The sequence below is a fragment of the Arvicanthis niloticus genome, chromosome 30 (assembly GCF_011762505.2).
Source record: "Arvicanthis niloticus isolate mArvNil1 chromosome 30, mArvNil1.pat.X, whole genome shotgun sequence".
Classification (NCBI taxonomy): domain Eukaryota; kingdom Metazoa; phylum Chordata; class Mammalia; order Rodentia; family Muridae; genus Arvicanthis; species Arvicanthis niloticus.
In genome coordinates this window covers 10,472,053-10,497,012 of record NC_133438.1, presented here as the reverse complement: position 1 = coordinate 10,497,012, position 24,960 = coordinate 10,472,053, and the positions used below count along the sequence as shown (strand labels likewise).

General features: G+C 34.3%; 1 protein-coding gene across 1 annotated transcript; it reads right to left on the bottom strand.

Moving 5' to 3' along the window:
- Window positions 1–255: 255 nt before the first annotated feature.
- LOC143440685 (vomeronasal type-2 receptor 116-like) lies at window positions 256–21,530 on the bottom strand. The gene is made up of 6 exons (XM_076927465.1): window positions 21,310–21,530; window positions 11,000–11,294; window positions 9,859–10,650; window positions 8,968–9,183; window positions 7,364–7,487; window positions 256–1,184 (listed from the first exon to the last, which is right to left on the bottom strand). The coding sequence occupies exons 1-6, from the start codon at window positions 21,528–21,530 to the stop codon at window positions 256–258; spliced, it is 2,577 nt and encodes an 858-aa protein (XP_076783580.1).
- Window positions 21,531–24,960: the final 3,430 nt, after the last annotated feature.

The following is a 24,960-nucleotide window of genomic DNA, read 5'->3' as shown; positions in this document are numbered from 1 at the left end:
ATCCAGGTATCATGCCACTAATCCTTACAATCAGCACAGTTGAGTCACTGGAAGTATATGTAGTATTCAGACATAGAAAAAATGAAATAAATGGCTCTGATAATATAACATTATAATGCAATTGGTTAAAGAAAGAACACAGAACAGAATTGAATCCCTATCATAATTGTCTAATAAATGTTTAGAATGATATAAGGAATAAATTAAAAATATTTTTTGAAATTGTTAACATAGAAGCTAAATGTATTTTTGAAACTATATTTTATCAGACTTATTTCTTCTATAATGTGTTTTGTCTCTGATATAATTGGATGAATTCTTTTCTGGTCTCAACAAGATAATGTAACATTTAGTAGCAAATATGAAACCAAGGAGTGCTGCACTGGAAGCCAAGATAGAGAATGCTTCCATAGCCACCATTATTTTACCCTTAGTGCTATGGTAAACAGGAAGAAAGGTGACCCAGACACAGAAGAACACTAGCATGCTGAATGACAAGAATTTGGATTCATTGAATGCATTAGGCAGATTTCTAGACAAGAAGGCCATGGCATAACTCCCTAGTGCCAGGACACAGAGGGATCCCAGGACACAATGGAAGGCAAAAGCTGAGCCCTTGTTGCAAAAAATGATGATGTGTCCATGTTCAGTATGAGCATCTTGGTCAATGAATGGAGGAGAGGTTGCCATCCAGATTCCACAAAGAGCAATTTGGATCAGTGTGCAGATAGGAATAATGTAGTTTGGTGCCCTGGATATCATTAGCCACCTTATCATTCTCCCTGGAAAAGTGGCCTTGAATGCAGTGATCACAGTAATAGCTTTGGCCAACACAGTGGCAAGAGCTATAGTGAATGCTATGCCAAATGTGGTCTGTTGCAGTACACACGTGGCTGTGTTGGGCTGACCAATGAAGTTTAATGAGCAGAGGAAACAGAATGTGAGTGTGACAAGCAAAATGTAACTGAGAGTTCGATTATTGGCCTTGACAATGGGAGTGTTTCTGTGTTTCACAAAGACACCAATAACAAAGGCTGTGAGTGCAGATAAGCATAGAGCTATACTTGTGAGAGCCATCCCTAACGGGTCTTCATAGTCCAGAAAGCTTACAGTTTTCGGGAAGCAGTGGTTCTTATCAGTATTTGCATAATGAGTCTCTGGACACTTAACACACTGATCCATATCTGGTCAGAAATGTAGGTTATTGTGAGAACATGTGTTCAGGCTGAGGTAAGCATTTCTTTTTCTGAGATATTTCTAATTTCATGGAATGTCATTGATGTCACCCTACTTTATTTTTCTCAGCAACAGTGTAATAAGCAATCTGTTGTGAATATTTTCCTATTCATAGAGCCCACATTCTTCTTATGTATTTATTTCAGTACTTGTGTTCAAATATAGTAGGTTTTAAACCAATCCTTCTTTCTATCCAGCCATCTGACTTCTTGCCTTCCCTTTTCATTCCCAACTTAACATGTTCTATATCTCTATCATTTCATTTTATATTTTAAAAACCAGTGATTCTGTTCAGTACTTATATAGTGTGTGTGTGGTTGGGGACAGATTCAGTGGGGAAATAGGTTGAATTTTAAGGTTTACAATTCTAAAGAAATAGGATGTTTCCTTTCATGTAGCTATCAAGTTCTAGTTACTTCCCTAAAAATACATCTTCTTTAAAAGACTTTAATTGAAATAGCCTAATATATCTAATATATTTACTTGCAAAATTTCTCTGCACTTTATGGAACTAATGTATAAAATTTGGAAGTAACTAGAATAAAATAGTTATTTTGGAGAAATACTAGAATAGAATAGTTACTTTGGATAAATCTTTCCTTGAGACAGACATAATTTCAAAATTATATATCCTTTATAATTTAGGCAGGTAAAATCTATATCAGAGAAAGTATTTTTGCACATGTTTTTGAAAAATGCTTCTTCCATATGTAAGTTTGAAAATTCTTTGTGTTTTTAAATTGTGTTCATTATATGCTAGAATTTAGTGGATTACTACATTAGTACAGTTTCAGTAAGTACACAATAAAATGTGTTCATAACATTTGTGGGAAGCATTTCTTTTCACATGCATAGAAAATTACTAGAATTGTTGAAGAACTTTAGATAACAATTTTGTAATATTCTTCTCTAATAATTTTCTAAATTTTATAATTAAAAACAAATATATGCACCCATATTTTAGTATTACATTATCCTTATTCTCAAATAATTTCATATTTTGTAAATTGTTAACTGATCACCAGACTTTTAATTTTACCTCAATAATAATGAATTAATATCTCCTCTTAAAACAGATAGTATAACTATATTTACAGTAGGCAATTAGCAATACTTTCAAATTGGCATTTCTTTGCCTGTATATTGCTGTACAGTACAGTTATTAAATAGACCCCATGTAATATTTGGTCTTGGTAAGTAAACAGCTTTTATTTTGCAGACACATGATATGATCACAAACTTACTTGGTGGCATGCATGAATACATACCGATGTACTTACCTACATATACACACATCATAAAAAGGTGGTATTTAATGAAGAGAGTGTAGAAACTGCACAATAATCAGAAGCCTCAGAAGACTATATATAAACAGTGATACCCAGACTTATCATGAAAATTCTATATATAAATTCATGAATGTGACATCATTTATATGATTGGTGCAAGCTTGGGTCTTATGGATTATCATCATGAAAGTAAGATTGTCATAAAGTTACACTCTCACTTGGGGAGATTTTGTAATTTTTTTCTTTTGGTAAGAAAGGAAGGATTAACATTCTTTAATATTGTGACCACCTGAAGGTAGAGATTTCTTTGTTACAGGCCTCGCATTTAAGTGTATTTGGGTATCCCAAATTGGAGCAAAACATTTTTAAAGAGAAAACAAAATGTTAAGGAAGCAAAAAGATGAAATACTTCTGGTATCCTTTCCAGGCAGGAATGTGATAAAATATGTTTTATAGGATTTTGAAATAAATTAATACCTACTTTTCAATTTTCTGAACTAATAATACTCAAAACTCAATTAGGACACCTAGTGAGGAATGGGGATGCCATCCCACAGCCAAAATTCTGACCAATAATTGTTCCTGTATGAAAGAACTTTGGGGATGGAAATGGAGAGGAGCCTGCGGAAAAGAAGGTCCAGCAATAGGCCCAAAGTGGGACCCAGCTAAAGGGAAGGCCCCAAGGCCTGACACTATTACTAAAGCTATGGAGCTCTCCAAAAAAGTAACCTACCATGACTGACCTCCAAAAGACCCAACAAGAAGCTGGAGGAGTCAGAAGCAGATATTTGCACTTAACCAATGAACAGAAACTTCTGACCCCTGTGGTTGAATTACAGAAAAACTAGAAGAAGCTGAGGAGGAGGGTGACTTTGTAAGAGGACCAGTAGTCTCAATTAACCTGGACCCTGAGATCTTTCAAAGACTGAATCACCAACCAGGCAGCATATACCAGCTGATATGAGGCTCCCAACACATATACAGCAGAGGACTGCTGGGTATGAGTTCAGTCAGGAAAGATGCTTCTAACCTTCAAGAGACTGGAGGCCCAACGGAGTTTAGAAGTCTGGTTGGGTAGGAGATGGGTGGTGAGGACATCTTGAAGACAGGGATTTGGGGAGGTGCTATGGAATGTGGAACAGTGGGAGAGTAGACCAGGAGGGGAATAAAATCTGGAGTGTAAATAAATAAAATAAGATAAAAAAAGAAACACTGAACATTTTTTTTCTTTTGTGGAATATAACATAATGTTTCATATTACCTATTTTATGTAAAATTTATACTTTCCATAATATATTCTATAATATGGTACATCTCTACGTTTCAGAGTGTTCAAACTGATTGAAGGTTACAGTTGCAAATAATGTTTGAATTACATGGAGCTATACATCATAAAAAAAATTATAGTAAAGGGGATATATGCTTGGGAATTCAAACACAAATTTACAATCTCCTAATTTTTATATAACTGAGAGAGATTTGATGTGAGTTACAATTTCTAGAACATATAATTATTAATTATTTATCCAAATTGATTTAATATTGGGAACGATAAAATAGAATAGTGCTTTGTATTCAAATACTACATATCTACCTTTAGTCATGTTAAGTGTCATGATTGAATTTTATTGTCCTAATATTTTCAACATATGAAACTTTAGGAAATATTTGGGAGTTTAATATGTGATGTAACTTTCAAAATGTTTTTTACTATATTCTGACTCTTAAATTTTTCCTAATGTTTGTTGAGAGTTTAAAGTTGTGTCAGACAAATAATATTAAAAATTATTGAAGTTTTCAAAACTTTTTCTAACTTGGTGGTCTTGGTGATATGGAAAACAGAAGACATGGCATTGAAGATGATCATGAAACTATATACACTACCTTTGTTTTATTTTAGCTACAGAGATTTTTAAAATACAACTCACCTTAATACTTGCATGTAATTAAAATTGTATAAAAGCAAAAAGGAGGAGGGGGATGGAATAGGGGTTTTCTAGGGAAGGGAAATTGGTAAAGGGGATAACATCTGAAATGTAAATAATTAAAATATCCAATAAAAATACAAATAGAAGATAAACTGCATGCAAATATGAATTAGGTATTAACTGGATAGAGCTATTGTTGCATAGACAAAATATCTTTAAAGCAGTAAAATGACATCCCAAATCATGCCTTATAGCTCAAAAGAAATTTCAGATATGGCAATATATTCTACAACTATAAATAACTTGTATGGTAAATGTCTTGTAGACGTTCTTTTAAATCATTTAGCAACCTATCTTTATAATGGATTCATAGACACCAGGTTGTCTTCAGCCTGTCTCTTGTGAATGAAAATATTTGTGTACTCTGTCAACTAAAGTCCAGCATAGTCCATAGCCCCATGTCAGTATTATCATAAAAAAAGATGTCAAAATTTTACATAATATAAGCACTAGTGGGAAAAAAATGTGCACACATTTCAAATGTTGACTATGTAGTTTGCATGAAAGCATCATTATTAGTTTCTCACCTATTCAATAGACAACTGTAAATTCAACACAAACCTTCAGATTGCATAACATCCTACTATCTAGAATGCAGCTACAATCACAGTAATTAGTTGAGAGTGCATCTTTCAAAAGGAATAAGAATCTTCTAGAGGGAATCAAGTTTTCTTCAGGTGAATGAAAATCTTTTAAATGACTGAAAATTAGGACATGAAAAACTTCTAACAAGTTGTGTTAGAGAAGAATTCAGCTAACAGCTTCCACTCTAAGCACTCAAATTATGTACAGTTCATCAATTCAAATTATTTTCTCTACCATGATACATTACTTTTATCACATTGAAACTGACAGTAAATCTTTGTAAACTCTTACTCAATTAATGTGTTCTTATCATTAAAATATTGCTCCTTGTTATAATGTAATTAAAGTGTAAAATAAAAAAAATCAGTATGGACTTTATGGTTCCATGACAATGTCATGTAGTTTGTCTTATTTAAAATAATTCATAGTTGAAATTCAGCTATGAGAGTGTTGATTCTATTATATAGTTGTTCTTTTTTATTGATATAACATTACATTCTCTGGGTCTTAAAATTTTTCTCTGCCTCTATATCTCTTTTTGTCACTTTCTGCTTACACACACACATAACAACACACACACACACTACTTTCTATTTCTATTTCTGCCTGTCTTTCTCTCTTTATATATGTATGTGTGTACAAATACATACATGAATATATTCTCAAACATGTTTATACATGTTTTCACATCTATAACATTAAATGATGTCCTAGATATATATTCCTAAAAACAATAATACTGAAGTATTGTCTTATCAGAGCAAATTGCTCATCTATTGATTCAGTAATATCAGAAGTGGATCATTAATCCTAGTGTTGTAAGCAAGGTGTATGACAGTTGTAATCTTCTCACATGTGTTCTTAAAGTGAAAAAAAGGCACACTACCCAGATCCTAGCAAAAGTTTTACTCTCACATTTCAAATAGTGTCACCAATTGATTGATTTTATTTAAAGATCCAATCTATAGTATCCATATAAAGCAATATAAAATAGAAAAAGAAATTTTCCTAATAACACTAAAAATATCAATGACAATAAACACCTGTTCATTGCATATTGATGAATATTAGCCATGTATTTTCTAAGTAAAAATTTCAAAACTATTTAAAGAGTTGTGTGATTGTTCTGTCTTAGTTACTATTATGTTGTTGTGAACAGAAAGCATGAAGCATAGCTTCTAAAAATTATTTAATTGATGTTTTGCTTGTAGATTTAGAATGTTAGTCAATTTATATCAAGTAGGAAGCATAGACACAGTTAGGCAATAATAACACTGGAACACTAGATAAGTCTTGATTTGAAGGCAGGAGGTAGCAATGAGAGAGAAACTAGATTGAAATGAGGGATGAGTAAGTCCTGAAAACTTGCCCTGAGTGACACATCTCCGCATAAGAGATTACAACCCCTAATCATTCATAAAGAGTTCACTTACAAAATAAAGGCTTCTGTAAAAATCTTATTCAAGAGAAGGGAGCAAACTAGCAAGAACTTCATTGTGCAGATAACTACATGAAAAAAGTGTTTTCTGAACTGATTGGGCAGTTGAAACTATCAATTCTTAGCACAGGAGGCAACGCATTAGGTATCTGCATATTCAAGCATAGATAGGCATGAAGACACATTCTGAGAAAATTAGATGTTGGCAGTTAATAGCTTTGGGGAAGACAGTCAATAATTTCTCACTATGCATCACCTAAAATGGTAGACAACCCTCAAGTGAGATACACATACACTACAGTAGATGAGTAACACAGACTGTATTAGATAGATTTGTTACACAGATTTGTGTAGAATGAAGTAATGGGAGGAGTAAATATGACCAAAACACATTGTACCAAATTATCAAACAAGTAAAAATATTTTGATAAAATGAGCAGGGAATAATAACTATGAAGATGAAATAGGTATGATCCTTGTATGTGACTTTTAAAATTATTGAAATACATCTGAACAAAAGAATATTTGATACGTTATTAATATATATTCACAGTAAAATGGTGCAGTGAAATGAAACCTACTCTGAAGTACACGGAAAATATTTCTTTTCTGACGTAGTCAATATTATTGACTACGTAAATCAAGTATTATTTTTCATGGCTCTGGTAGATCACTTCAAGGCGATGGTGACAAATTTTGACATTTATATTCTAAAACAAAATGCAAAAAGATTTATATCTAACTTCTATTCAGATCATTTTCATTTGTAAGTATATCATGGAAGCCTGTGGAGAAATGGAAAGGTTTTCTTTAAAACATATATTTACCTGTATCATTAGAAATCTCATTGTCTGAACAAGGAGTACAATTGTAGCAGCAGACAGCCTTGCCTTCCAGGGGTACTTTCCTGAATCCAGGTCTACAACTCACACTGCACACAGACTGAGGGATCTGGGAAGAATGAAAATAAATGTTCTCTAATGCTAAGGGCTTAATGAATGATATTAATAAATATAATTTTGGAATATTAGCCAAAATTTCCTAGTTTGTTCCCCTGAGAATGCAAATGTATTTAAAATTCTTCTGAGAATCATCACAGGTTTAGTGAATTCATAATAATATTGCGTTAAGGTCAAGTTTGATAAAGGTAGCTAATTGGGAACATGATATAGAAGGCCTTGGGTCATTCCAAACATAGAATATGTCCATTCTTTTTGACTAGTGGTTTCAGCATCTGTATATTCACCATGGTTGTGAATATTGGCAGTCAATTGTAAAGGATTAAGAATGATCATGAGATCAAATATATGTGTATTTCTAGGAAGGAATATATAAATAAACTTAGATAAGTTGAAAGGGTCACTTAAATTCTTAGTCTCACTATTTATTGGCTAATGTTTCTTTAAAAAATATAGGAGATAGAAAAAGCCTACAATATTCATTGCAGTCTGCTTTCAGAGGATATTATATCATTAGCAGCCCCATACAGTTGCAATTCTTGCATTTAGAAATAAAATGCACTGAATCCTCAAACTGTTTCATAAGCTATTTCAGGTACATATGTATTTGTAGGAGACAGATACGTCAATAGCTTACACATGTACATACCAAAAGTTTTTCTTTTCCAGAGTCTTACATAACAAAGCATAACTGATCATAGATCCATAGATTCACAACGGAATTCCTGCTTATATACAGAGTGTTAAGGGACGTAAACAGAGCTATTGCATCATATTTTGAATTAAATGTTGTACATTGGCTAAAGAATTTGAGTTTTATAGCTGGCCCTATTTGGAAAGTTATTGAATCTTTAGGATATCCAGACTTGCTGGAGGAATTATGTTACTTGATGTGGGAGTTGATACATTATAATCATTTCCTCAGGCCCAGGTTTCCCATTTAGTTTAGTAAAAATGTGTGTGGAGAGAATCATTATGTTTCTGGTAATTGTGCCTCACTCCATGACTACCCCTTGTTGTCATGCTCTATCCATGGTGGACTTTCTTACATCTGATACCATAAACAAACATACTGTGTCTTAAAAAAATACTTTTGCTTTGGTGTTTGATCACGCTTTAGAAATAACATTGATATTGTTTTATAATATTGATCACAACTGAGAGATTGTCTAATACACATTGATACATGAGTCATTTTGGGGATGGCATTTTTTTTTCTATGCAGTGTCTGTATGCGTGACAAGTGAAGACTTGGAGCACTCATAGAAGTGAATATTGGGGAACAAATTTAACACTAAATACTTCCATTAATCTGATACAGTGAAATTGAAAGCCCAGTATACTAATAGTAGTTCTATGTTATATTGTAGTGATAACAGAAGAGTAAAGGGAACTCATACAGTCAGGTGACATTATATTGGAAATTTTTATTATTAACATAAGCTCAATGATTCATTTAATATATAACTCACCTCTGAAAATCCTTCTGGCCATTGTACCATCTGCTCAGATAAGGACAACTGTTGGCTCCTGGGAGCATTTGAAGAAAAGGATCCTATTTTCACCTTTAGGCCAAGACCCTTTGGTAAATTCCAAATGTTAAGAATGTCATATTCTTCATTTAATTTCTGTCTCCTATATAAACTCATGTTGTCTCTCACTTCAGTGTCCTTCAAGAATCTATTAAGCTGAAAGAGATTCATGAAATTATATTGAAATGTGTCCATTATATGCTTTCGAAGGAGTCTTAGAGATCTCAATTTCTGATATGAAGCTCAACATTAATGCAGCTTCCAGTGATGTGAAGTAAATGAGAGCTTGAGTGTGTGAGATACGATTCTGCTTCTGAATGAACACTCAGCTTCAAAAGAAATCTTTGACTCAAGGTCATATAATAAATCAGTGACCTTTTATTCATGCAAGTCTTAACTTTTTGAAACCTAGCAAGACATAATTACTTGCAGAATAAATGAGGGTAATAAATAAATGGTAATTAAAAGGCATTGCATAGGTATAAAACCACTGCATCATTTCATGTAAATGTAAACTTTTAAAATTATTTTTAAATAATATAAATAAAATATATTTATTTTCTTATTGCAACTATTACTATGACAAGGTTGTATAGCTAACTAACGATGACATAAACTTAGTGTTGACTAAGCAAATTTTCTACTTGTATCTTGTAATCCATTTTTTAGAGAAAATCACTGGAAATTGACTTGATATTGAGGTAAGGTGAGAAACACAAAATTTATGTAATTCTGGACAACATAAACAGAAATTTATAATACCCAAGTTAGTGTCATTGAAAATCTCATCTCAGAGTGCTGACAATACAAGTACAATAGAAAGAATATTACCTGCCAGGGGAAGAATGTGATCCTTTCCCCATTTTTATATGCTTGCTTTTGTACTTGTTGAAGACTTATCTCATGGAGACTGTGAGCCACAGCATAAATGGCCTTGTATATTATGTTGCTCTCTTCACTAATGGCCATGTCAAATATGTGACGAGGTAATAAATCCAAAGAAGCATTGGCTTGACAGTTGTATAAAAGATGGCAATCAATATCAGAAAATGAACACTTGAAGAACAAATGCCACATCTTAGGAAGATAAATATCTTCTGGGTATTTGTAAGGATTAACTGTTTGAATGAAACTGGTAAACTCAAAACTCTCTCTATGATAATGAGAGAAAATTAAGCTCCCATGGAACGAGTCTAACAAGAAATAATCAGAATAGTCAGTAACATGAGGTTCAACGTTCATGACCCAGACTTTCCATGTCAATAACCTTTGTGCAATATTTCTCATTAGACCTTCTAGAGAATCAATATCACCATAAATAATTGTAACATTTGTGTCATCCATATTTTCCCAGAATTTGTTAAAATGTGAAGTCCAGATGACTGGGATCATTTTCACAAAAGCTATGCAGACTCTTTTTCTCTCTGTCTCATCTCTAAAATCTGATAAAATTTTATTTCCTTTGTGGTCATCTGGGAGGATGAGACCAACCCAGGACCACCTAAAATGAACAATCAAAGAGACAATGCCAAGTGTAAGAGATGTGTCCTTGGGAGCCATCTGATAGAGAGAAGAATACTGACTTCGATCACTCAAGAGAGGATCATAAGGTCCAAAAGAAAGCTAAACCAAGTTGAAAAAAAAGAAATTTACCATCAAACACAATTTTATTCCTGAAGCAAAATATGACATCAGTAACAAATACAGTTTTGTCCCAATTTTAAAGAAAAATTGCACTTAAGGCAGTTTATAGAAATACTTGCCAAGCCTATTAGTTTTAAGAACCATCCTGGATTAATGTACCTCTGCATCCTTTCTCTTGCAATCAAGAGGAATATGAATTGATCACTATTTCCTTGGGTACTTGTTTTTATATTGAATAATTTGATAATCTCTCCTTTAGCTTTAGAGATAGTCATTATAGCAGTAAAGGATAACCAGTTCCTGGTTCCCATATTCAATATTTTCTTACCTGTGGAAATTTAAAGAGTTGAAGCAACATCCCAATTTGGGCAGATGTTGCCCATGATGTTCCTGTAAGTGCAGCAGTAAAATGCTTCTTTTCACAGTTATAATTAGGTATAATGTATTCCTGCCCATGAGCTGTGAGCCAAATACAGGTATTCATTAGAATGTTTTTCTCAGTGAATCTGACATTGTAGAAATCAAATCCAAGTGATATGTTTGGTAAAAGATTAAGATTCTTATTGATCTCCTCAATGGCAAATACAAGTGACAAAATATACTGATAGTTCTTAAAATTGTACCTGTGTAAATTGCATAAAATAAGAAGAAAATCATATAGATCACATACATCGCATATATAGTACATTAAATTTCATAGTTCGTCTTTGTTTCTATTAATATGTAATTTAACATCTTCACCATGAATATAGATGTTAGTAGATTGGGTAAATTTATTAGGACTATGAAAATTCAATTAGTATTACCACTCATTAAATATAGTTTTTATTTTATTTCTCTTTTATGGGTAGATGATATAAATTTTGTCTATAAATTGGCACTCATTTCATTCTAGAATATAAGACCTGTCTATATCTGGATGTTAGCTTTTCTGGGACTTCAATTATGATAACAAACTATTATATCATCAAACAAATTAGATTTTAAAAACAATATCATAATTAAATTATATTCTAAGGTTAGTTCATTCAATAAGTGGTAGCCTGAAATTTGTTACTAGATAACATACTAGCACAAAAGTTACAGACAAAATTCTGCATATGCTTCTGAGTTGATGAGATTAAAAAGAATGTACCACAATGGCTGTTGTATTATGTGTCTTTCTGTATATTTATGAGGCTGTGAGTACCATTGTATACATGTGCACCTCTTTGTATGTACTGTTGTATGGAAGTCAATAAGTATGCATGCAAGACAAGACATATTCCAGAGTTAGTCCTAGCAATACTCTTTATTTAGAAAGAGTTTTTTTTTTTTTACTTTATTTATTCATGGCTTTCATTCATTTAGTGATCAACTGCTTGCTCTCTTGATTCAACAAGACAAAGTCTATGACTTTACTGGATGGCAATGTGTATAGCAGACAGGTCTTGAAGTCATACATACCCACCCACCTCTCTCTGTTAAGTACTGGAAATAAAGGCTTGCATCAACACATCTAGCTGCAGGATTTCTTTATTTTTCTGTATAGATTAAACTTCTAAAAACTCTGCTTTTTCTTTTTCTTGCCCTCCATAGCATCACAGGGACTTGTACTTGGAATGTTCTACTTTTTGTGCCATATCTTGTTCAACTGTATATTAATAACTTGTATAAAATGCCTTTTCTGAAGTACTTCATTACAATCCCAAAGTATACTGTTCAGAAAAAATGCTTCATTAAAATTCCATTGCGTAAATTTTTCTTACCCCTCTGGCTAAAGAACATAGCTCCAGAACAAAAAAAAATATTTTAAGAATTCTGACTATTAGAATTTGTAAACAAGTTCTAAGAACATTGCCTGTGAATAAATCTCAAGGAAACAATGATTTTTCAATACAACAAGGTATTTTCATTTATGATCACACAATAAATATAACAACACAAAATAACTTGCCAATGTTCAAGTTTACCTCAACACTAGAATGAAAAAATGGAGGTAGGTACATCATACAATCCTTATCTGGGAGGGTACTACCTTTCTTAAGATTTTGTTGTTGTGAGGAGACACAGTGAATACCACTCCTCTCATAAAAAAAAAAAAAACACTTAAATGGGACTAGCTTACAGTTTCATAGATTTTTGTCTATTATCATCATAGTGGGAATAATGGCAGTATACAGGCAAGAATGGTTTTCAAAATGAGAACATTCTACATCTTAATCCATAGGCACCAAAAGTAGAATCTGATACAGTGTGGCAAGACTTGAGCTTCTTAAACCTCTAAGCCTGCCCTCACAGTGACACATTTAGACACCAACTCCACACACATTGCACAAAGGCTGCAAATTTTAACAATAACACTCATTATGTGCAAAACTTTTAAACAGCATAGTGTATAGTGCCATTTCTATACAAAACAGTCCATTTCATTCCTAAGGCTTCATATGCATGTCACAAAATGAGGGTAGTCCTACTTCAAAATTCCCATAGTCTAAATCATCCTCATATTTGTTTAAAATCCAATGTTCAAAATCTCTTCTGAGATTCATGCATCTGTAGTCCCCTGTAAAATCCAAATAAAAAAAGCAGATCACATACTTCCAACATATAATAGAACAGAATATACATTACCATTTTAAATTTGAGTAAAGGAAGCACTGTGAGAAAATACTGTACCAAAGCAAGGCAATAAACATGCTGGGCAAAGCCCATGATATTCATCCCCATGCCAGAGATCAAAATGTTCTTCAGGTCTTCAATTCCTTGTATCACTGTTGACTATAAAATACTTTTGATTTGGAGTTTTCCCATTAACTGTTAAGAGCTCTACTTGGCAGGTATTCTATTGATCTAGCATTTTCAACATCATGGGGTATCCTGGGCAATGGAATCTTTTCCTTTAGAGATTCACATAATGGTTCTTCTAGGTAGCCATGCACATACATTTCTGATATACTCTTGGCATTATGAGCTTTCATGAATGACAGAGAAAGATTCCATAACGTCTTGCTTCTATCCTTGACTATAATGCTAGAATGACATTGCTGAAACTGCTGGTTTCTGCTGCTTGCTATGTCTGGGAGATATAGCTCCTTCATAAAACTAAACTGTCACCAGATTTCTTGTTGATTTTCTTTACTGTCTAATTAGTGTGTCCCAGCCTCAAACTAGCTGGAATTAAAGGTATGAAAAACCACATGCAATTCTGAGTTTTATATTAATTTTTTTATTATTTCTCCTTAGAATTTAGTTACAAGTGTATTTACAATGCTAATCACAGAACTGAAGATTCATTTTAAATAAGTTATACTTAGTTTTTAAATGTATCTCCATAGCACTTTTATTTCCAAATTATTTTTTATTACTTTAAAATTTTTTAATCTAGTCATTACCTGCTTCCAGTCTGCATTCCCATAGTTCCACATCCTATTCCACCTTTCCATGTCCTCAACAGGATGTCCACACCCACAATTCCTCAGCCCCCTTCCCCCAGCTGGCCTCTTTATTTTTTGAGGTCTCAAGTCTCTCAAGGATAAAGCACATCTTCTCTCACTGAGGCCAGACCAAGCAGTCAACTGCTGTATATATGTTGGGGGCCTCATACTAGTTATTGTATGCTATATAGTTGGTGGCTCAGTTTTTGAGAGATCTCAGGGGTCTGGGTTAATTGAGACTGATGGTATTCCTATGGGGTCAGCCTGCTTCATCCATAGGGTTCACAAACTTTAGTTCATTGGTTTGGTGTAACCATCAGCTTCAGTCTTGGTCAGCTGATTGTTGGGCCTCTTAGAGGACAGCCTGTCTGCAAGCATACCATAACATCAGTAATAGTATTAGGCCTTGAATCTTCCCTGTAAAATGGATCCCAAGATAGTACAGTCACTGAACCTTCTCTCCCTCAATGTCTTCTCCATTTTTGTCCCTGCAGTTCTTTAGACAGGAACAGTTCTAGGTCAGTGTTTTTAACTGTAAAATGGCAATACGATCCATCCACTTGAAGCCCTCTTTTTCTACTGGATGTAGAGACTACAAGTTCTCTCTCCCTTAGGCATTTTATCTAAGGTCCTTCCCTTTGAGCCAAGAGTTTTCAACCACCTGGTTCTCTATTACATTCTAGAGAATCCTTGGACCTCCCACTCCTCATGGTTGTATATTTTAATTCTTTCTGCTGGACCTAAGGGCTCCTCTCCTGTTTCCTCCACTCCAATATTTGATCATGTTCCTTTTTTCCCCTTCCCTCTCTTTTCCCACCTAGATCTTTTTTTTATTTTTAGCACACATCAATATGATTTATTATGTTATAATTTCAATAGATAAAATATACAATATTTTTCAGAAAGAAAGACATGAAAGCTTTTATTGGGTTGCAGTTTGAATTCTACTATGATTTTGCAATACCCTTTGACTGGATTTTGCAAATCTTGGGATATAGTAAAGTCTTGTTCTTGTATAGATTTGAACCACATGTTGAAAGTATGGAAGATAAAACTCTCTCTGTTTTCTTCATAATTGTAATTGACAATTTGTAACTCCTTTTGTTGTTTCATTGCTCTAGCTAGAACTTTGAGTACTATATTGAATTAATAAGCAGAAAATCAGTAGTCGTGACTTGTTCCTGATTATAGTGGGATTACTTCAAGTATCTCTCTATTTAATTTGATATGGCTGTTGTTTTGTTGTCTTTCCAAAGGTATTATGTAAGCCAATCATAGTTATATGTAAATAAAATTTAAAAAATAATGTTTTTGCATGACACTTTGCTAAAAGAAAAAAAATGTTGGAGGCCTTCCTGAACAAAATCTTGATCTGAGGTCTCCATTCCCTATATTCCATTTAGCATTAGAGTTTCCTTTAATCAATATGAACAAAGGTTTTAGCTCTATTTCAGTTCTTAATCTGATTTTCTCCATAATATTTACATTTTTAAATTTTTTTCCTCAGCTGTCTCCTTTTCATTAAAAATATTCTTAACAGAGAACACTAATAACCACTCAACGGACTCAATATTAAGCTGTGTTGAGACTTTGTCTGCCAAAGGATTTAACATTTATCTCTTCACTTTAGATTCAGGCTGACTTTTGGACTAGGCCAAAAAGCCAAATATATATACACATATATACATATACACATATATACATATATACATATATACATATATACATATATACATATTCACATATACACATATACACATATACACATATATACATATACACACATACACATATATACACACATACACATATATACACACATACATAAACACACACACACACACATATATATATATTTCATGATATATATATATATATATATATATTTCATGATATATATATATATATATATATATATATATATATATATCATGAATAGTATTTAGGTTACATACTATTTGCCTGCTTTAAAAGCACTTGACTCAAGAATCCAAAATTCAAGTCAAACTCCATCAATACTTTTTTTCTATGTTATGCAACTCCTAAAGCATTTCACTGCTTTCCTAAAACAAAGTTCCTAAGTCAATATTGCTCCAAACAAAAAGAATTGCTTATCATAGAAATAACCCAATCCAAGATTTCAACTTTTGTGCTACTGTATTTAAACGATGCGAAGAGACACAAAGACCATGGCAACACATAGAAAAGGAAAACATTAACAGTTTCAGAGTTTTTTTTTTCTATTTCATCATTGTCAGAAGCATGGCAATACCCAGAAATGTGGTATAATAGAAGGATATGATAGCTCCACATTTTCATTCCCTTGCAGCACAAGTAAAGACAAATGCTAGACTTGAGCTTCTTCAACCTTTAACCCCCTCACAAACAGTGAAACACTTCCTCTCAGGACACATCTACTTGAACAAGATCACTCATTCTAAATGTGCCACTCAGTTTGGTCTAATCATTCAAACACATGAGTGTATGAGGCCATTCTACTCAAAACACAACAATATTGGAACTTGATAACTGCTGGAAGAAATGTCAGGTTTCTTTAATATTCTGATCCATGCTAGTAAACTCATATTCTGTGTTAGCCCTATGCTCTAGAGTACTTTTTCAACACAAAATGGGATTGATTAAAGAGACAATATTAAAATTAAAGATGAGTGTATAGAGGGATAAAGTCATGACAGGTAAATATAGTACTAGGTGCAGGCTTTGAAGAATATGATCAATATATTGATTACCTGCTAAATATATTATGGCTAAAATTCGCAAGGAAATAATATGCAGTAATGAGAATTGACTCAGCAATCAAGAGAGTTCTTTGTCTAGAGAATCCAAGTTTGGTTCCCAGAAATCATTTTAGGCACCTAGAAACCATCCTAAACTAATCTAGAAGATCCAATATCAGTTCTGGACTCATTAGGTACCAGCATTAAAGTATTATACTTTTACACACACACACTCTCATACAAACGCAAACATACACACATAAATAAAAAGAAAAATAATCTGAATAATATTAATATGAGAAGAAACAATAGATAAATTACCTGGCAGCTAAGGTATATAATCATTACTTATGCTATCTACTTTGAAATATATTTTAGATTTACTCTAATGGTATTTTACCGTAGGTTTGTGTTTTGAAATTATGTTCATTTGCATTTGACAATTTTATAAACAATTATTTGGTAGTAAAAATATATTATCAAAAAATTTAGTAAATTCAATTTTTAAAAATAATTATCATCCTGAATGAGTTAACCCAATCACAAAAGAACACCCATGGTATTTACTCACTGATAAGCAGATGTTAGCCCAAAAGCTTGGAATAGTGAAGACTCATCTCACAGACCACATGAAGCTCATGAAGAATAAAGACCAAGAGGGGACACCTCAGTTCTACTTTGAATGAGTAACAAAAATACTCAAGGGAGCAAATATGGAAACAAAACATGGGATAGAAACTGAAGAAGGGGCCATCTGGAGACCATTCCACCTGGGTATCTATCCCATGTACAGCCACCTAAGCTAGACACTGATGTGAATGGCTGGAAGTGCATGCTGTCAAGAACATGATATAGCTGTCTCCTTAGAGGTCTGCCAGAGACTGACACATTCAGAGGACGATGCTCACAGCTAACCACTGATATGATCAGGGGTTTCCCAATGGAGAAGTTAGAGAGAAGACTGAAGGAGCAGAAAGGGTTTATGACCCCATGAGGAGAGCAACAATACCAACAAATCAGAGCCCCCCCTCCCCAGGGTCTAAACCACCAGCCTGGGAGCACATAGGGAGGGGCTCGTGACTCCAGCGGTATATGTAAGGGAGGATGGCCTTGTCGGGCATAGGTAGGAGAGAAGATTCTTGGTCCCATGAAAAAGGAACACAGAGTGGGGAGGGGAATGTGATGGTGGGGAGGGGGTAGTGGGGGTGGGGGCACAGCCTCATAGAAGCATGAGGAGGGGGGATGGGATAGGAGGTTTCTGGGTGGTGAGAGGAAGTGGGGTAAGTGGATAAAATCTGAAATGTAAATATAATACCCAATAAAAATAATAATAATCAGACAGGTAAAAATAAATAAAATAATATTGTTCACTGGAAAAGAAATGATGAATAATTTCTAATCTATAAATATTATACATTCAAATAAATCAATCAATAAATTTAAAGATACATGTTAATTTTGACAATTTCAAAAATGTAAGTAATTAAATTAAAAACATTATAATGCATTTCATACTAAAGGCAACAGAGGAGCTCAAAATCTCTGATCACACAGTTATAATATAAAGAAAATGTAATAAATATTTGATCACTCACTGTGGATGCCCAATTTTGAAAGCATATGGTATGATTTTGAAGATGACAGCTATTTTCATTATCTCTTCCCTTTATATTATAATATAATGGCAGCATTTTCCCCTTCCATTTGCTCTATGCAAAAAACTTAGGAACATACTGTCTCTTTCTTAATTCGCTGATTATTCTTTTAGTAATACCCAGGACTTGATAGAACACTCATATGCACACACACACACACACACACACACACACACACACATACACAGAGACACACATACACACTGACCACCACTACCTCAGCAACAACAAAAACTATAGGTAACTAAGAAATGCTATAAAGTAGTCTGCACAAACTGCAATATTCTTCTATAAGAAAGATTACACCAGTTGATTTTCCCCTACCAAATGTCCAACTCTGAAAAAAATATATACAATTAAAATTATACAAATTGAAAAGGTCTTTAAATACTAAACACTATTTCAGTAGAGTTTACCTAAAAAAATCAAGAGGGAAGTCATGCTTTAAACTAGAGCATTTGCCTAGTGAAAAATGAAGGTGAGGATGATAAAAGCCATGGGGTATGTGTAAGCATGATATGAGCTCATACCCAGGATGGACAAGTGGCCTTATGATTGGAAACTTAGCCTTAAATAAAATAGATAAACTTTCAGCATCACAAAGAGATGTGAAAGAAAATAGCTCACTCTGAGAAATGCTGAAAGGGAATTGTAAGTTTGATATGGAAAAATACAAGATAAATCAATGAAAAGATTAAAAATATGAGCCAATAAAATGGCTTACCTAGTACAAGATTTTGAGACTGGTTCAGGTTTCCTAAGTGTAATCTCAGCACACTCATTGTGAGATAAGAAAATGTGTTCCCAGAGACGTATTTTCACTTGGAAATGTGAGCTGCATCAAAAGTATGTCTCTACATGTTAAATAGCCGTACAATTAATATGACTATGGAATAAGCACAATTTTATTAAAATTATTTTACATTAGTCATGAGCATTCTATACAACAAATACTCACTTGGTACCCATTCGATTATGATAACCTAGAAAAGATCCGCTTAGAAATTATGAACATGAAAAGGATGTTTCTGAATATAATGACAACCCAATTATTCTCATGAAACTTTAGTAATAATATGGAATTCACTTAAGCTCATAACGTGTATAAAAAATAAAAAATCAATACAAAAAAAATCACAGCTTTGCAATGTGTAAAAAATTCCAAACAGGTAAATAGAGAGTAAACTTAGAAAGAAAAGATGGTTTTCAGTTTTGGCATATTTGCCGTTCTCATCAACTCAATATCAAAATATATTACACTTAGTCAATGAACTAAATGAAATAATATTGTCAATTATTTATACTAAAAATCACTGCATTTCTTTCATGAACTTATATCTTTCTGAATCTATGACAACTTAAATATTCTTACCAGGAAATGATCCTCTTATTTTTAATGAAGAAGCCAGTCACTAGATAATCATCTAAGTGAAAGTATAACCTTTGGAGCAAAGGGCTTGATGCTGCACAATATAGAGAAGCATATGTCAATGGACATTGGTGCCTGAATCGTGAGAGTAATTTCCAGAGGAAATGTGGGATTCTAAGGAGAATTAATTATGATGAAAGAGAAGAGGTTCTACCCACCATCTGAAGTTGCAAATCTGTCTCACATATGAGAAATTTTGTCATGTTACTTGAGAGAAAAATATGATTCCATAAAAAGGAACATTTTATCTAAATTGCAAATTCTGATTAGTCATATCTGTTATGTGTCAACTTTTCAAAATAAATTTATAAAGGTAAGAAAATATTCAAAATGCTTTTATATCTAAAATTTTTTTCTCCTCTACTTTTTTCAAGTAATGACTAATATCTCACTGACATTTTACTCAATACATATTATCATCAACTGAGCATATTTCACCTTCACACCTCTATATTTTGTTCACTTTCTACTCCTTAACTCCCAATACATTTCCTTATGCATTCAGGGGAGAATTTGCAAGTGTTATTTTTCTATTTTAGGTTCTTACTGGATAAGTACAGACATAAGAATACTTAATGGGATAAAAAGGTCTTATTTGGATAAAGAAATCCTATAACCTTTTATAAGAAACATGCAAATATTTTTCTCTCATTCAATAATACCTGTTTGTTACCATTTACTAATCTGGAATATGTAAAACAAGTTAAGAAATAGCAAATGACAGTTACTTTATATTCACTGTCTTAGTGAACACATCTATAAAAAATGTGAATAACTACTGCAAACAGATGTCCTAAATAGGTAAATGCAGGAAAGCTGTTTGAGAATAAAAAAAATATTGGCAAACAAACACCTAAAGAGAAAAGGAGGGATAGAGGAAATATCCATGGAAAATAGACATATTCACAAATTCTAATTGTGAGACACTAAGTATGAGTTCAGCTGCATGTAACAAAAGACAGCTTCTTCATTCAAGCCTCACAACAAAGGACTCAATGCGTACAATGACATCAGTTCCTAGCTCAAGAGCACATCGGACATCATAAATGCTATGACTAACGTGGTCAGGCTTAGATTAAGTCATCCTTGAAATAATAAGATGAAAACTCTTCAGACATTATGTCATATCAGGGATGTCAAATACGAGGTTACATCTATCACTCAAATGAGGAACCTAAAATGAATACAGTCATTTCCCCTGAGAGAGACAAGCAAATCAAAATAAAAATAATATTGAAGAATAGATTTTAGAATCTTTAAAATTGTTGTAAGCATATATTATGTATAGATATAGATAGATACATATATATGTATGTATAGAGAAAATAGATATGTTTAAATGACTATGTACATAAGTTAATAAAAATTTTGAAATCTGAAAGATGAATAAATATACTTACTGTACATAATTGTCCAAATAATAGTATGGTAGAAATGAATGTGGGACTTTCATTTTAGTGTAATAAGTATGAATAGGAAAAAAAGCACCAATCACCACATCTCCTTCATGGTGAAAATATTCTCTCTTTATGTAATAGCATTCACTGATATTGGTTGTGATAAAGTTAGAGGAAAATTTGGGAATATTCAAGACCCATGGGATAAAAATCAAGGAGAACATTCTGTTATTACATGGGTCTACTTGCTGCAGATTATACGGTATCCAGTACATATATGTTCAGTTTCTGTTTTTATGACCTCGTGTCTTGAACTTTGTTGATGAGTGACCCTGTGACATTAATTATTTCAAAACAATTTCTTCCCTTAGGCTCAGCAGCTGATGACCTCTATTTAGGTGAAAATAAGCTGGAAAATACGTTTGTTTATACTCTTCTCTAGTCAACGCCTATGACTTCACCCAAGACTGCAAGGAGCAAAAGATTAGGGCTGAACTCCACTTGGGAAAAATTGACAAAAAAATATGAAGCAAGAATATTTTCAGGTGAAAACGACTTAGGATGGTTTCCCACAGGTTCTATCAGAGGATGCCAACTAAGTGAAAATGTAAAGGGACAAAAAGAAATTATTAAAGGTATTACCATTATAAAAATAATATATTGCAGGGATTTTGAGAGGTCCAAACTTAGAGTTTAATAGTAAAGGCACATAGATATCTTTAAGATATAAGGTTGCTGGCATTTTTACCAGTGCAGTCTCCTGTCTACCCTTTTAAGCCAAAATTCTTTCCCACTGAGTCCCCATCATGTGGCTAACTATCCTTGCCCTGTTGTTGTCCTCCAGTTATTATGCATCTCCTTTTCAGTATCCCTGCAATGCTACCATCTTCCTGCCACAAATATACCTGTCAGATCTTTATTTATCAAAAGCCATACTGCACAATTTACTCATAATAAACTAATCAGCAACAGACCTCTGCCATGTAGTGTTCCCTTTTTGCCAGATTGAAGGTTATGTGACAATACCCACTGAAGTGTGCCTTTAAAAATGAAAATTCAGAGAATCATCTTTTTGGGAAGTTGAGAAAGTTATAAACATTCACATAGAAAAAATCAAAAATTGTGTAGAAATGACAATACCGTATATCCTGCCAGCACTTGGCACTGCAAGAGCAGTAATAAACAACTGTAAATACAGAGACACATCTTCATAGCCAGTTGATACTATATGTTACTATATGGGCATAATTTATCCCAACATCTCCAGATTTTAGCCCAATAAATGGTGCTATCTCTTATGTCAGTAAGCTATATACAATAAAATCAAACATGAGAACTATCAGGCTAAGTATTATATTTACAATGTCCAATTAATTTGTATTTCAAAACTTTGACCAATAATAGATATACTCTTAGCCAAACTAACTAAAAGACACAGAAAGTATCCAAATTAACAAAAATCAGACATGAAAGGAGAGAGATAGCGCTAGCACACCCTGTCCGCCGCTCGCCCCTCCTGCAGTCTGAGGCCTGTGGGTAAGTGCGTCCAGGAACCCCCCAGACACATTCTGGGGGATCCATAGAACCCATAGCCAGTGCTAGCACGCCCCTTCTGCCGCTCGCCCCTCCTCCAGTCTGAGGCCTGCGGGTAAGTGCACCCAGGAGCCCCCCAGACACATTCTGGGGGATCCATAGAACCCATAGCCAGCGCTAGCACGCCCCGTCCACCGCTTGCCCCTCCTGCAGTCTGAGGCCTGCGGGTAAGTGCACCCAGGAACCCCCAGACACATTCTGGGGGATCCATAGAACCCATAGCCAGCGCTAGCACGCCCCGTCCACCGCTCGCCCCCCTGCAGTCTGAGGCCTGCGGGTAAGTGCACCCAGGAGCCCCCCAGACACATTCTGGGGGATCCATAGAACCCATAGCCAGCGCTAGCACGCCCCTTCCCCTGCTCGCCCCACTTGCAGCCTGAGGCCTGCGGATAAGTGCACCCAGGAGTCCCCCAGACACATTCTGGGGGATCCATAGAACCCATAGCCAGCACTAGCACGCTCCTTCTGCTGCTCGCCGCCCCTCCGGTCTGAGGCCTGCAGGGTCTGAGTCCCAGACCAGACCTCTACCAGGTCTGCAGTTGTGTGGACCCCGGATTCCACCTGAGACATACTGGAAGGTCCGCTCAACCCAGAGCCACAGAGGAACAACTGAACTCAGAGTGTCAGACAACATACCCTGAGATATCCAAGAGGAGACACTGCACCCAGAACAGCAGACATCTAGCTGGACTGCTACCTTGGAGGCACCATATCCTGAGGCATCCTAGAGATACCACTGTAATCAGGGCAGCTGGAAAAAAACCACAAAGACATCTGGACTCCTAGAAGACCAAACAAAAGCGAGACAACTGGAAAGACAGGCTTCAATCAGAGACAGAAGTACAGGTAGCACTAGAATTAACCAGATGGCAAAAGGCAGGCGCAAGAACGTAAGCAACAGAAACCAAAGTTACATGGCATCATCAGAACCCAGTTCCCCCATCATAGCAAGCCCTGAACACCCCATCACACCAGAAAAGCAGGATTCAGAATTAAAATCACTTCTCATGATGATGATAGAGGACTTTAAGAAAGACATAAATAACACTCTCAAAGAACAGATAGAAACCCTTAGAGAGGAAACACAAAAATCCCTTAAGGAATTACAAGAAAATGCAACCAAACAGGAGAAGGAATTAAACAAAACCATGCAGGATCTAAAAACGGAAGTAGAAACAATAAAGAAATCACAAAGGGAGAACACCCTGGAGATAGAAAACTTAAAAAAACGATCAGGAGTCATAGATACAAGTATTACCAACAGAATACAAGAGATGGAAGAGAGAATCTCATGTGCAGAAGATACCATGGAAAACATAGACACAACTGTCAAAGAAAATGCAAAATACAAAAAGCTACTAACCCAAAATATACAAGAAATCCAAGACACAATGAGAAGGCCAAACCTAAGGATAATAGGAATAGATGAGGGGGAAGACTCCTAACTTAAAGGACCAGTAAATATTCTCAACAAAATTATAGAGGAAAACTTCCCTAACCTAAAGAAAGAGATGTCCATAAATATACAAGAAGCCTACAGAACTCCAAATAGTTTAGACCAGAAAAGAAATACTTCCCGCCACATAATAGTCAAAACATCAAATGTACAAAACAAAGAAAAAATACTAAAAGCAGTAAGGGAAAAAGGCAAAGTAACATATAAAGGCAGACCTATAAGAATTACACCAGACTTCTCACCAGAGACCATAAAAGCCAGAAGATCCTGGACTGATATCATACAGACCCTAAAAGAACATAAATGTCAGCCCAGACTACTATACCCAGCAAAACTGTCAATCATTATTGATGGAGAAACCAAAATATTCCATGACAAATCCAAATTTACACAGTATCTCAACACAAACCCAGCACTTCAAAGGATAATTGGTGGAAAACTCCATCACAAGGAGGGAAACTACAACCTGGAAAAAGCAGGAAAGTAATCTTCCAAAAACCGTAAAAGAAGGTAGCTACACAAACATATCCCCACTGCCAATAACAAAAATAACAGGAAACAACACTCATTTTTCCTTAATATCTCTTAATATCAATGGACTCAAT

Excerpts from the sequence above, each read along its gene's own strand:
- LOC143440685 (XM_076927465.1), bottom strand. The coding sequence starts at position 21,530 with ATGTTCTCCTTGATTTTTATCCCATGGGTCTTGAATATTCCCAAATTT. Across the intron at positions 10,651-10,999 it reads AACTCTTTAAATTTCCACAG|CTTTCTTTTGGACCTTATGA; the intron begins GTAAGAAAATAT and ends AACTTGGTTTAG. Across the intron at positions 1,185-7,363 it reads TGAGATTTCTAATGATACAG|ATATGGATCAGTGTGTTAAG; the intron begins GTAAATATATGT and ends ATTTCTGACCAG.